This window comes from Pelophylax lessonae, assembly GCF_965119305.1.
Source record: "Pelophylax lessonae genome assembly, chromosome: 4".
NCBI classification, from domain to species: domain Eukaryota; kingdom Metazoa; phylum Chordata; class Amphibia; order Anura; family Ranidae; genus Pelophylax; species Pelophylax lessonae.
The window spans coordinates 263,281,441-263,296,372 of record NC_138771.1 but is presented as its reverse complement, the minus strand read 5'-3'; the positions used below and the strand labels follow the sequence as shown (position 1 = coordinate 263,296,372).

Here is a 14,932-nt window from a genome sequence, read left to right as displayed (position 1 = left end):
ATCCCCAGACCACTACGAGGGCTGTATTTGAAATCTTCAGCCCGCTACACCGGCTGTGACACTGACGTGGGCACTGACGTCATCCTCATGGAGGTAGGTACAATTGGGACCAGGGGAGAGGGGAGGGTTTTAGTGCACTTTTTTTTCTGAAACAGTGAATTAACCCTTCAACCACCTCCTACCCGGCCACTGCACATACAGTATCTCACAAAAGTGAGTACACCTCTCACATTTATGTAAATATTTTATTATATCTTTTCATGTGACAACACTGAAGAAATTACACCTTGCTACAATGTTAAGTAGCGAGTGTGCAGCTTGCATAACAGTGTAAATTTGCTGTCCCCTCAAAATAACTCAACACACAGCCATTATTGTCTAAACTGCTGGCAACAAAAGTGAGTACACCCCCTAAGTGAAAATGTCAAAATTGGGCCCAATTAGCCATTTTTCCTCCCCGTTGTCATGTGACTTGTTGGTGTTACAAGGTATTAGGTGTGAATGGGAAGCAGGTGTGTTAAATTTGGTGTTATCGCTCTCACTCTCTCATACTGGTCACTGGAAGTTCAACATGGCACTTCATGGCAAAGAACTCTCTGAAGATCTGAAAAAAAGAATTGTTGCTCTACATAAAGATGGCCTACGCTATAAGAAGATTGCCAAGACCCTGAAACTGAGCTGCAGCACGGTGGCCAAGACCATACAGCGATTTAACAGGACAGGTTCCACTCAGAACAGGCCTTACTATGGTCGACCAAAGAAATTGAGTGCACGTGCTCAGCATCATATCCAGAGGTTGTCTTTGGGAAATAGAGGTATGAGTGCTGCCAGCATTGCTTCAGATGTTGAAGGGGTGGGGGGTCAGCCTGTCAGCGCTCAGACCATACACTGCATCAAATTGGTCTGCATGGCTCTTGTCCCAGAAGAAAACCTCTTCTAAAGATGATGCACAAGCAAGCCGCAAACAGTTTGCTGAAGACAAGCAGACTAAGGACATGGATTACTGGAACCATGTCCTGTGGTCTGATTGAGACCAAGATAAACTTATTTGGTTCAGATGGTGTCAAGCGTGTGTGGTGGCAACCAGGTGAGGAGTACAAAGACAAGTATGTCTTGCGTACAGTCATGCATGGTGGTGGGAGTGTTATGATTTGGGCCTGCATGAGTGCTGCTGGCACTGGGGAGCTACAGTTCATTGAGGGAACCATAAATGCCAACATGTACTGTGACATACTGAAGCAGAGCATGATCCCTTCCCTTCGGAGGCTGGGCCGTAGGGCAGTATTCCAACATAACGACCCCAAACACACCTCCAAGATGACCAATGCTTTTCTAAAGAAGCTGAGGGTAAAGGTGATGGACTGGCCAAGCATGTCTCCTGACCTAAACCCTATTGAGCATCTAAGGGGCATCCTCTAACGGAAGGTGGAGGAGAGCAAGGTCTCTAACATCCACCAGCTCCGTGATGTCATCATGGAAGAGGACTCCAGTGGCAACCTGTGAAGCTCCGGTGAAGTCCATGCCCAAGAGGGTAAAGGCAGTGCTGGAAAATAATGGTGGCCACACAAAATATTGATTTTTTGGGCAAAATTTGGACATATTTCACCTAGGAGTGTATTCACATTTGTTGCCAGCGGTTTAGACATTTTTGGTGTGTTGAGTTATTTTGAGGGGACAGCAAATTGACACTGTTATATAAGCTGTACACTCACTAATTAACATTGTAGCAAAGTGTCATTTCTTCAGTGTTGTCACATGAAAAGATAAAATAAAATATTTACAAAAATTTGAGGGATGTACTCACTTTTGTGAAATACTGTAAATGGCCCGGGTGGGAGCTTCCTCCCACTGAGTGGACGTTCCTGAACGTCCTTCAGAAGGAAAGAGATTGCGTGGCCACGTGCCTGCGCAGCTGCACGATCCCGGTGTGCCTGTGTGCCCCCAGACACAGCACAAAACCGCTCAGCGGGAGGGCTCTGTGATTGCCCCTCCTGATTACATGAAGGCTGTGTCCAATTACAGCCATCATATAATGTAAACAGAGCCGTTGTAATGGCAATCGGCTCTGCTTCTCCTCACACAGAGCCTGTCAGTGAGGAGAAGGAGAGCAGATCTGTGCTGCGAGCCGGGGATCAGTAAGTTTTGAGCTATTTACTGCTTTTTACACACTGATCACCCAATTAGTGACCCCAAAATAGTGTCCCCAACACAGTGAAAACACCTGTCACACATCTGTCCTAGTAAAATAATCTATTACAGTGAACATCTGGCACATCTGTCCATGATCTGGCACATTTGTCCGTGATCATCTGGCGCCTATCATCTGCCACATCTGCCAGTGATCATTTGCCACACCTGTCTCTATAATCATCTGCCACACCTGTCTGTAATCATCTGCCACATCTGTCTGCGATAATCTGGCACATCTGTCTGTGATAATCTGGCACATCTGTCCGTGATAATCTGCCGTATCTGTCCATGATCATCTGCCACACCTGTCTGTAATCATCTGCCACACCTGTCTGTGATCATCTGGCCCACATCATCTGCCACATACATCCGTGATCATCTGCCACATTTGTCTGTAATCATCTGCCACATCTGTCTGTAATCATCTGCCACATCTGTTCGTGATCTGCCACATCCATCTGTGATCTGCCACATCCGTCCGTGATCATCTGCCACATTTGTCTGTAATCGTCTGCCACATCTGTCTGTAATCATCTGCCACATCTGTTCATGATCTGCCACATCCATCTGTGATCTGCCACATATGTCCCAGTGAACATCTGCCACATCCCAGTGATCAACATCTGTCACAGGAATCATCTGCACACATCTGTCCACATGGCTAAAAAATATTTAGCAGCGAGGAGGCTTTCCATACACTCCAGAGTATGATGGACGAGAGTAGTGGGGAACTCTCTCCACCAGACTTGGATAGCAAGTTTGAGCCAGTAGAAAGCATGTTTAAAAGACTCATTATGTCTAGAATATATTCCAAATATACATTGGAATGTTTACTTTCCAAAACGGGGTCATTTTGTGGGTAATTCCAGTGTCCTGGTGCTCCAGGGCCTTCAAAAATGTGATAGGTACTGAGGAAATGAAATGTGTAATTTATGCCTTTAGAACGCCTGACGTTGCTACTTGGATGTTGGGCCACTTCATGTGGCCAGGCTGTGGAAAAGTCTCACATATGTGGTACTGCCATACTCAGGAGGAGTAGCAGAATATATTTTGGGGTGTAATTGCAAATTTATCTATGACACGTGTAAGAAATAACTTGTTAATTTGACACTTTTGTGGAAAAAAAAAATCTTCATTACCCAAACTATTGTGGGCAAAAAACTGCAACTTCAAAAAACTCACTATGCTTCTTAATAAATACCTTGGACTGTCACCTTTACAAAAAGGGGTCATTTGGGGGGTATTTGTACTGTCCTGACATTTTTGGGCCTCAAGAAATGAGATAGGTAGTCAGTACATCAGGAATGATCATTTTTCAATAAGTAGCCTAGTTTGTAGACTTTATAACTTTCACACAAACCTATTATCATACACTTATCAGGATTTTTTTTTTTTTTTTACCAAAGACATGTAGCAGAATACATTCTGGCCTAAATTTATGATGAAAATTGATTTTATTAGGTTTCTTTCGAAACAGAAAGTATAAAATATATATGTTTTTCAAAGTGTTCGCGTATATTGCACAAAATAAAAAACCCAGTGGTGAATAAATACCACCAAAAGAAAGCTCTGATTGTGTGAACAAAATTATAAAAATTTAATTTGGGTACAATGTAGCATGACTGAGTAATTTTCATTTAAAATGCGAGGGCACTGAAAGCTGAAAATTGGTCTGGGAAGGAAGGGGTGAAAGTGCCCAGTATTAAGGTGGTTAAAAAGGAACTTCACTTTCCTGGTACATTTCTTTTTCTTTCCCTTTTGCTGGGTTTTCCTCAAAAAAACACTCAGTGACTCCAGTGTTGTTAGGTGTAATCCACTGCAGTACACTGTGTCCTGAACCACCATATTCTATTCTTACATCATCAGGGCCAGCTATGTCTTCCTTATTCTTGAAGCTGTGCCCCCCTGATGATGCACTGCGGTGCATGCACCATGTGGTGAAGATTGCATGGCAAGTGCAAAGTGTGGGGGAGATTGCCCCCAAGCCTCCAAGGAAGTGTGACATGAGTTGCAATAAACGAACAGTATAACTAAGGGCAAAACTTTTTTTTTTTGTTTTGGATAGTATGGAGAGGGATTAGAACCCCTTTCACATTTTAATTGGTGTCTGTGCCCCCATTAGGGAGATTCGCCCTCTCTATTTGTTCTGTTTACTGTTATCATTGACAGTGAAAGAAAAAGAAAATCTCAAATTTTGGTTTATCTCCAGAAAAGTGTTAGAGGGGAAATCTTCCAATGGGGCACTAAATCGAGTGACCAGGGGACCCCTAGGAATTCCCTTAATTTGCAGGAATTTTCTCTCACTTCCTGTTTTGGCTTTGGGACATGAAGTGAAGGCAAATCTCCCCAAAAGTGACAGAGATGACAAAAAAAAAAACTGACAGGGGTTAATACCCTCCCCTACTCTATCCAAAATGAAAAAAAGTTTTGCCAACAGTTCTACTTTAGGTTGGCCATGGATGATAAAAAAAAAAGAGATTTCTCCATCCATACAAACGTAGTGGATCGAAGGAATCCTCCGAACTGAGCCATTGCATTCCGAAAGCAGAACCCCTCCACTGTTAGAATACAGTGATCAGCGCATGCAGCTGACAATCAGGAAACTTTTTCCAACATTCCTATTCCACAAAAGTTCATCTAATGATCAACTTCTGTCAAACAGGGATGGCCATAGATTGCATCAAAATCTGGTCGGTCACTGCTGAACCATCCAAACCTTGATCCATATATGGCCAGCTCTAGGTTCAACCCAAACCCAGTAGCAGACCTTCACTCCCATCAAATCAACACCCAATCGGTCATGGCCAGGGGATTCCCTTCCCAACATAACAATGGGACGGGGATGCTTGCAACATCGCTGGTCAAATATGACTGCAGCTGATTGGGTGCCCAGTTTGGTGGGAGAGTCATCGTGCTTCTGGGTTTGGGCTGAACCAAACCTGTCCTCTGTACTGAAACATTGTATTCTGACAGTGGAACCCCTCCATTGTCAGAATACAGTGATCAGCAGCTGCCAATCAGGAAATGTTTTCCAACAATTACATTCAACAAAAGTTGATCTAACAATCAACTTCTGTCAAACGAGGCTGGCCATAGAGGGATCGAAATTTGGTAGGTCACCGCTGAACCATCTGCACCTTGATCAATCTATGGCAAGCTCTATGGTTCATACCAAACCCAGAAGCAGACCTTCACACCCATCAAATTAACACCCAATCAGCCATGGCCAGGGCATATTAGATCAATGATGTTGCAATCATCCCCGCCCCTTTGTTATGTGGGGCGGGGATGCTTGCGACACATAACAATGTGTCGCAAGCATCCCCGCCCCACATTTCCAACATTTCCATTCAACAAAAGTTGATCTAACAATCAACTTCTGTCAAATGAGGCTGGCCATAGAGGGATCGAAATTTGGTAGGTCACTGCTGAACCATCTGCACCTTGATCAACCTATGGTCAGCTCTATGGTTCAGACCAAACCCAGAAGCAGACCTTCACACCCATCAAATTAACACCCAATCAGCCATGGCCGGGGCATATTAGATCAATGATGTTGCAAGCATCCCTGCCCCTTTGTTATGTGGGGCGGGGATGCTTGCGACACATAACAATGTGTCGCAAGCATCCCCGCCCCACGTTTCCATTCAACAAAAGTTGATCTAACAATAACAAAGGGGCAGGGATGCTTGCGACACATAACAATGGGGTGGGGATGCCTGCGACATCACCGGTTGAATATGAATGCAGCTGATTGGGGGCCCAGTTTGGTGGGAGAGTCAGCGTGCTTTTGGGTTTGGGCTGAATCAAAGCTGTACTCTGTACTGAGACATTGTATTCTAATAGCAGAACTCCTCCATTGTCAGAATACAGTGATAAGCAGCTGCCAATCAGAAAAGGTTTTCCAACATTCAACTTCTGTGAAACGGGGATGGCCATAGATGGATCAAAATTTGGTCGGTCTCTGCTGAACCTTAATCCATCTATGGCTAGCTCTAGGGTTCAGACCAAACCCAGAAGAAGACCTTCACTCCCATCAAATCAACAACCAATCAACCATGGCCAGGGCATATTAGATCAATGATGTCACAATCAAGCCCCGTCCCTTAGTTATGCGGGAGGGGATGCTTGCGACATCACCGGTTGATTATGAGTGCAGCTGATTGGGGGCCCAGTTTGGTGGGAGAGTCAGCGTGCTTCTCGGTTTGGGCTGAACCAAACCTGTGCTCTGTACTGAGACATTGAATTCTGATAGGGGAACTCCTTTGCTGTCAGAATAGTGAGCAGCACCTGCCAATCAGGAAACGTTTTCCAACATTCCCATTCAACAAAGGTTTTTGGGTTTGGTCTAAACCAGGGATCGCCAAACTACGGCCCTCCAGCTGTTGCAGAACTACATGTCCCATGAGGCATTGTAAAACTCTGACATTCACAGATATGACTAGGCATGATGGGAATCGTAGTTCTGAAACAGCTGGAGGGCCGTAGTTTGGAGATCCCTGGTCTAAACCCTAGAGCAGTGATGGCAAACCTTGTTTTTGAACTACATTTCCCATGATGCTCAACTACACTGTAGAGTGAATGAGCATCATGGGAAATGTAGTTCGAAAACATCTGGGGTGCCAAGGTTCGCCATCACTGCCCTAGAGCTAGCCATAGATTAATCGAAATTTGGTTGGTCACTGTTGAGCCGGTCAAACCTTGATCCATCTATGGGCAGCTCTAGGTTCAGACCAAACCTTCACTCCCATCAAATGAACACCCAATCAGCCATGGCCAGGGCATTCCCCGCCCCACATAACAAAGGGGTGGAGATGCTTGCAACATCATTGATCTAATATGGCTGCAGCTGATTGGGTGCCCAATTTGGTGGGGGAGTCAGCGTGCTTCTGGGTTTGGTCTGAACCAAACCTGAGCTCATCCCTAGACTTTAGGATCAAAGACGGCTTTAGGGAGGGGGAGACGTGGTTCTTGGATAGACAAGAAACCTGCAAGCATGGGGCCAGGTGCCAGAAAGGTATTTTACAAATTTAAAAATCCCAAAAAAAAAAAAAAGGGAAAAAAAAATGAAACATCTGACTGTGTAAGAAGAAGAAGAGAGGAGGAAAATTCTGTAAAGTCAGTGAAGAGGCTAGAGGTGCACTTGGCATTCAGTTTGGGAAGAGATGTGATGGAAGTTGTTGCTAGCCTATGGGGGAAGCCATTTGCCCTTGCACATGCAGCTTCCTGCATTGCAGATTACTCAGGAAGCTGGGGATGGAAATGGAAGCAGAGCCTGCCTGGCACCTAGTCTAAGTTTTGCCAAGGTATGGAGATGTGTTATTTGTGAAGCAGTGGCAGTCCAGGGTGAAGGTCCAGGAATGAGAAGGTGTGTATGGGCACAGGGCAGGCAGTGTGAGGGAAGGAAAGCTGCTGCTTGTACATAGCATCTTCTCACAGACACCAAGCTGAGTTTCCTCCCTCCGGCCTGGGATGTGAATGAAGCCGCCAAAACAGCCGCAGCAGCTTCCTCCCCCCTCTTCTTCCTCCTCCTCCCCCCCCATTCCACAGCACGCTCACACACACACAGGGGAGGGGGAATCCCCGAGCACCGGAGAGGAGGAGGAAGCGCCGTACCCGGACAAGCAGGCCTCTAGGCCCCCTAGCCGCTTCCTGGTTACCAGCTGCCGTTGTCAGGGAGGGAGAAGAGCGAGAGCGGGGGTCACGGCGGAGGGTCAAAGGGGAAAGGTCACCCACCCAGCATCCTCCGGGTTGGAAACACAGCCATCTTGCTTCTGCGAGAAAAGAAAATTCATGCGGTGAGTGTTTTTATTGGGGTGACCCGTCCCCCGGAATCCCCTTCCCCGGTCGCCCTGACCCTCTCCTCTGCAGGGAAAGGCCGGCGGCGCCAAAAACGGAGGCTGGGCGGCCGGGGGAAGAGGAGGGCCCGGGCGGCCGCCGACACCGCTTTTGTCTGCCTCTGACCGGGGATAGGAGAGGAGCCGGTGGAGGAGAGAGGCGGGGAGGTGGGGGGAAGACGCTGCTCTGAGGTGTGAGGAGTCGGGGGAGCCGTTAGGCCAGGGCGCAGGCTCAGTGTAGGCCTTGGAGTGACAGGCCACGACCAGACACTGGCCTTTCCTGGGAGGAGGCTCAGGGCAGCCTCAGCTGTCACCACCTTAGAGTGCAGGGTGACAAGCTTTCTCCATGCAGCTTCTCCTGCTATTCCCAGAAACCATTGTGCAGGTCATCTCTGTAAGCACCATGGAGTGATGGAAGGCAATGGCCTGCAGGGCTGTCAGTGCTGAGCTGATGGTGCTCCTCCAGGTAGCATCCTCTTCCATTGGGACTGTATGGATAGACCATGGTGTGTAGTGTCCAGTCTCTTCTATGATTTCTTATGTTATTGTCTGATCATCTCTGAGAGCGACCGCAACATAACCTGACCGCTGATTTTAGTAGATGTGTAATCCAGTTTTCTTTTGGTAATGTAGCTATATACCCGAACTGACGTTAGTTTGCTAAAACACTTTTTATATTAAACAATTACACTTTTTAAAAAGAAACCTCTTTTGTATTGCTGATCTCCCGTAGACGCTTTGCAGTCACGTCCCCTCTGCATGCATGCGACTCAAGTGGTGGTTTTAAAGTCAGAGTTTTTTTTTACCTTTACACATTCTGTGTATAAAGTGGTTGTAAACCCTTAAATATAACCAGTGAAGTGACCTGGCCTCAGGTGATAACACAGAGATGAAACAAATCCTCCTACATACGTTGTATCTATCTGCATGCTCATCTTCTCTACATCTGTACAAAGGGCAGAATTTTTAAAGCTTGTCAGAGTTGAGAAAGAAGGGCCCAGAGGAGAGCTGACGTTACTCTGCAAGTTATAATGAAAAAAACGTGAGTATCAATTTTCATAATGGTTGCATGGCATTCTTCAGGGTGGGTTCCCAGATGGCAACAACAGCAGCTAATGTGTGTTTAAAATTACTCCATCTGATGCCTGTGGGACAGGAAGATAGTGCAGGATCACACTTGGATGATGGGGACAGAGCTTTGTTAAATTGGTAGTGAAGTGCGCTTTGTGACTTTTACCTACATGCAAGCCTATGAGGCTTACCTCTAGGTAAAATTAATATCTACTAAACGTGCTCCATTTAGGAGATATTCGCTCTTTTGGCAGCTGGTCACCGTGACATACTTTCTGAAGGAATAGCATACCCCTGCCGTTCCTTCAGAGCTCTGTGCCATGGTCGTGCGTCACGCTCGCATGCGTGGGAGTAACGTCATCACAGCTCCAGCCATTCAAGCTGTTGGAGCCCGCGAACCCGGAAGGAAGACTGGGGAAGATGGAAGCCCTGTCAGTGGTGACAGCGCTCCACTGGAGGGCTTCGTTTTTAGGTAATTTTTTATTGTTTTGTTATGTTGTATAAATACCTTATTTCAATACAATTTCCAGCATTTCCTGTCCCGGCTACCTAGGTAATTATGTCATTAGGTGATTCCCTTGTGCTCCTGAGATATCGGCGTCCTTTATTTTGAGAAAGGAAATTACGCGATCGGGAAGAGTTAGGCACTGGGTTCTCTGTTGATTGACAGGTCGCCATAAGAACGGGGAGTGAACTCCTGCAGGCGCCCCCATTGCTATGGCAACCTGTAATCAGCAAAGTGCGCCATGCAGTGTCAATACTGCGCAGGCGCAAGATCGGGAGGTTCATGCTGGGTAGCCAGCTGCACCAAATCCTGGAAATATACAGGAGCAGGCTTCAGATGCCCACATCTTCAATGGCCCCTGCTTGCTTCCAAGATCAAGTACGAGATTACTGATTTTATAAGTAAAAACTATACTATTGCTCAGGAGACAGGCGCTCTACTTTAAATGTGCTGGCTGCGGTTGTTTATTTTTTTTCCTTTATTTTATCTGTTGATTCTGCCAATAACACAGTCCTTGTGTTAGGGTCTCTCCACTGTGGATGGAGGCACGACGGAGATGTCTTTTGGACATGAGCATTAGCAATGTGGCAAGGGTAGTGTTAGATGCACTAGTACCGTGATGGCGAATCTTGGCACCCCAGATGTTTTGGAACTACATTTCCCATGATGCTCAACTACACTGCAGAGTGCATGAGCATCATGGGAAATGTAGTTCCAAAACATCTGGGATGCCAAGGTTCACCATCACTGCACTAGTAGATTTAGATGGAGTTGAGTTACAAATTAGAGCTGAACTCCAGCTATCACTTTATAGGCAGTTACAGCAAACCACTTTTTTTTTTTTCCCCTTTTAAAATAAAAGCTGACCAATCTCAGCACCCCTGTCAGTATTACATGGTTTGTCTCCACCTTCTAGCTGCTGTATCTGCAGTACAGCTTGGTCTGGTGAAGGAATTAAGTAAAATAACAGAGGAAACCAGTTGATATAAAGAAAACCTAAAGTGGAACTAAAGTCGTGATTTAACTGAGAAAACTCTGAGCAGACAGACTGTTGCAGAAGAGACATGCAACAAATGAAACCTACATGTCTGCTCGCAGTCATCTTGTAAGTGCAGCTCAATCTACTTTCCAGCACAGTGCCTGTGTGCCAGGAAAACTGCACTCCTGTGCATCCCATGCTGGCGAATGAGAACAACTGCATCCTGGCACCCCAGAAGAAGCCGCATAGAACATGTCTGTGAGGGATGTTGGATCATTGAAGGAAGGTAAATATCACAAGAGTTTAGCTCTGCTTTAATGCAGCCACAACCATCAAACATTGGTGAGCTGCAGTGTATTAAATATTTTGGTTAATGCTGCTTTAAAGAGGAGTTCCAGTCTCCTGTGAAAAAGTCAGATGCTACAAAAACTGTAGCTGCTGACTTTGAAAAAACAACTCACCCCAGTCGGTTTCACCCGCTGACTTCTTTCCTCTGTGCTGGCATCTTCACTATGGGCAGCCGGTTGTGACAACTTGTGGCTTCACAGCAGCGTGGCCACTGCGCATGTGCGAGCAGTGCTGCACATGGTGAATGGTGGATGCAGTCTTCTAGGACCTGTCATGTATTCCAGAAGCCTGGAGGGGTGGTGTGGAGGGAAAAGAACTTCTGCTCTGGTCGCCAAGGCAGTGGCAGAGCGTACCTGTCAAAATCGGGTACCCACCCCCACCCCACTCCTCAAAAGTGCCAATTCTTCAAGGAGAGCTGCGGATGAGTCCTTCAAGCAGAACTTCCCCCTTTTGGGTGGTGCTCAGCTGTAAGCTCATGACATTTTGGGGATTGGTTATACATAGAACTTAAATACATACTTCTTCAATTAAAATAGATTTTTCCCCCCAAACGCGTAATTGCATCTCTTGTATACATGAGACCGGCTGTTTTTTTTCCCCTATGTATTCCCTATCTTGAATAGAAGGGGAGATTTTTGCCTACCACTACATCTTATTGGCTTGGAATTCCTTATTTGAATGCTCTGCGATATGTATTTTGTAGAAGACCAAAATATCTTGCCTAGCCTAGCCTAGTACCTAGTTTGTGTTGCATGCATTTGTTTCATAAATGATCCTGCTGTCATTGTGCCATATTGGATTGTATCATCTAACCTTTATTCTGGCGTTACTTGTGACTCCATACTACAGTTGCTGGAGAGATTGGTGATAATTGTTTTGTGTAGGTTGGGTGTCTCTATGTGGTAATACGTGGCACAACCAGGGGACAAAAAAAAGCGGATCTTTTAATTTGTCCAATCATAAGCCACACCATTTTTTTTTTTCCTTCGTACAAAAGTAAAGTATTCCCAGTTTTACACCAATATTTCTCCCATTGTGCAAGTCTTTATCCCTGAGACTAAGGCCTCATGCACACAGGGCATTTGAAAAAACAAGCTGCGAAGCCAGTTCTGACGCCAGGAAAAAGTAGCTGTAAAAAAGCGATTTTAGAAGCGTTTTGTATTGGCGTTAATGCACATTTTAGCCATGTTTAGCAGCGTTGTTTGGCAGCCTTTCTCTGCCCTTTTCTATTTTCCAACCTCAAATCCAACTACTACAGGTTAAAAAAATATCTGATGTGGCCTAACGCTGTATGCAGCCTTTAGCAGTGTGAGGCATTTTTACAGCCTAACACTGCTGTTCCAGAACGCACTGGCCCTAGGTTTTTTTTTTTTTTATAGCTTGAAAAAGCCTGTGCCATTTACAGCTCCTAAAAGCCTATCTGTGCATGAGGCCATAGAATAACATGGAGGGGCGTTTTTAAGCTGCAAAAAAAAAAAAAAGTCTGACGCTCCTAAAAAGCAGCTGTAAAAACGCTGTGTGTGCATGAGGCCTTAAAGCTGAACTCCAGCTTTTCATACGCTTTACATAGTTTGTTTGGGCAAAGCTGGCCCAAACTAACTATGGCCCTTACTAACATGTGAGGCCGCTGGATGTACGGTATAAACTATATGTAGCTGAGGCTACATACAGCATACCCCACTGTTTTGGGTTTGAGCTGAGACTTCCTGTCTCACACCTGGAACACAGTTAAGTCTATCACAGCGATGCTATGCAATTTATTCTAGCAATGAATACAAAGCTTCCTCTGATTGGCTTGGTCAGAGGTTCTGACCTCTTCTGACTCAGCCAATTGGAGGAAGCTTTGTATTCATTGCTAGCATAAATTGCTTTCTATGAATGGCTGAGGGCCGTCCGTTTAGACTCCAGGTATGAGACAGGAAGTCTCATAGAGTTTATACAGCGCATCCAGTGGCCTCACGTTAGTGAGGGCCAGCTTGGCCCAAACAAACTATGTAAAGTAAATCAAAAGCTGGAGTTTAGCTTAATGCCACCCATAAATCTAAGACTATTGAATAAAAATGCTTAGGCTAGCCATACAAGTTTTTATTTCTCTTGTTCAGTCCCAGAAGCTTAATGAGAGAAATTATTGGATTCCCCTATCCACAAGAATCTCCCCTGCCCGCTGTTGTGTTCATACACCTACACAGCATCCGTGGCTGTTTGAATACCTGAACAGTGACTGCATCTGACCAGGAAAAATGGGACTCGCATCAAAACCTCTATAGGCCCCATGGACACTAGGCCTTTTAACTTGTGTGTACTCATTCTGTGTATGTTAGTGCATCCAAGAGGCACAGCTGCAGCATCAAGCCTCTATTGTCTGCAGCCTGTAAAAATTGAATGCAGGCAGAAAGCTGCTGCAGATGAACAATGTACTGAGTGCTACTCAGATTTAGGGCCCTGTATGTCCAAGGACTAATGCCCAGAATACAGAATGCTCACCTTCCGAACATCAGTCCCTGAATTCTTAGGGTCCTAAATGCGACTACCACTTCTATATAGCGTTCAGCTCTGTCCAGCTGCAACACCTTTTGGCCTGCTATAGATTTTGACGGACTGCAGAAAATGGGGCTGGACGTTGCCAGGTGCACTATGCTGGGTTTGGCCACAAACAGGCTAAACACCTAGTGTACATGTGGCCATGCACAGAAGATTATAATCCAGCAATCTTTCTCTTTTTGGGTATGGCACACGAGAGAGTTTTGCATTTATAATCCAATGAGTTGGTAAAATTTGTTAGATATTTTTGTGAATTGAGCCTTATTTGCTTCCTTTTTGCCACACATTAACATTTTTTGTTTGGATTAAATTAATCTTTTCAGATAGTAGAGAGCTATGGTAGTCATATATTGCAAATAGCAAAGTGTTGGAAAAAAAGTGTTTAGGTGATGAAAGTCTGTGACGTCACCCAGTGCAGTTGGGCCCTTCTCCCAGTGACCAGCACCAGTGCCAAGGGGCCCTACCTCCAGGGGTGGGTGTGTGTGTGTGGTTTTTTTTTTTTTTAATTTTTTTTTGCATTTCACTGATGATCAGCATAAGGGAGCACTCATTTGACCACTTATATAAGGGAACAGTACAGTTTTCACTGTCTGCGTTTTTTCTTTTCTGGCCTTTAATTTCATTAATATTCCTTAAAATAATTGTCATTCAGAGTAAGGCTGGCCATACTTGGATTGATATTCTGGCAGTTCAGCAGGGACGGATTTTTTTTTTTTACATTCAATTACACCAGCGGGTACAGCCGCTAGCAGTAATCATTGTGTTCTGCAAGCTGAGAAGGCTCCCCACACCTGTGGTGGAAGGAAAGAAAATCAATTCATCTATGGACTACTTGGGTGTCAAAGTGCGCCACATTCCTAATGTTTTTTAATTCTTCGATCTTAACTTACTGTTCCCACTAGTGTGCAGTGAGCTGTAGATATAGTAATTATTTGTTGAAAAGGGCTACAGTGTATGTAGTTACATTACATGTAGACAAGGTTTAAAATTATGTTTTTAAGCGGATATGAAGGCAATAAGATGCAAGCACTGAAACAAGATCTTCTGGCTAAATAATATAGTGCACATGCCATGCTTTTCAGAATTCTCTTCTTCAAATGTAACATTTCTCTGTTGCGGTATACTGTTAGCAGATACTTTCTGTGTGAAAAGGTGGTCTTTACTTACAGCATGACTGCTCAACCTGTAGCCCTCCAGCTGTTGCAGAACTGCAAGACCCACAGGGTATTACAAGGCTGACAGTAAGGACTCTTTCACACGGGCGTTCAGTTTTTTATGCCCGATCAGTTCCTTTTTTTTTTTTGACACGGATGACACTTGTGTCATCCGATCCGTATGTCCGTTTTTCATCCCATCCGTTTGCGGATGAAAAACGGACATAATGCATCTCTATGTAAATACGGATGTCTGCGGATGACACCACTGACATCCGTTTTTGCATCCGTTCCGTTTTTTGAACGG

The 14,932-nt window shown here is 45.1% G+C and overlaps 1 protein-coding gene across 4 annotated transcripts in view; it reads left to right on the top strand.

Moving 5' to 3' along the window:
* The first annotated feature begins 7,392 nt into the window (after positions 1–7,392).
* The window catches only part of CNOT2 (CCR4-NOT transcription complex subunit 2), a 186,568-nt gene continuing 179,028 nt past the window's right edge, over positions 7,393–14,932 (top strand). For 2 of the 4 annotated variants that reach the window (XM_082256076.1, XM_082256077.1), the window contains exon 1: positions 7,393–7,496. In XM_082256076.1, coding sequence (XP_082112202.1) covers positions 7,407–7,496 — 90 coding nt within the window. In that variant the 5' untranslated portion in view covers positions 7,393–7,406. Of the gene's footprint in view, positions 7,559–7,764; positions 7,989–14,932 lie in introns of those variants that run through there. The other 2 variants (XM_082256079.1, XM_082256078.1) reach the window with 2 other exon arrangements.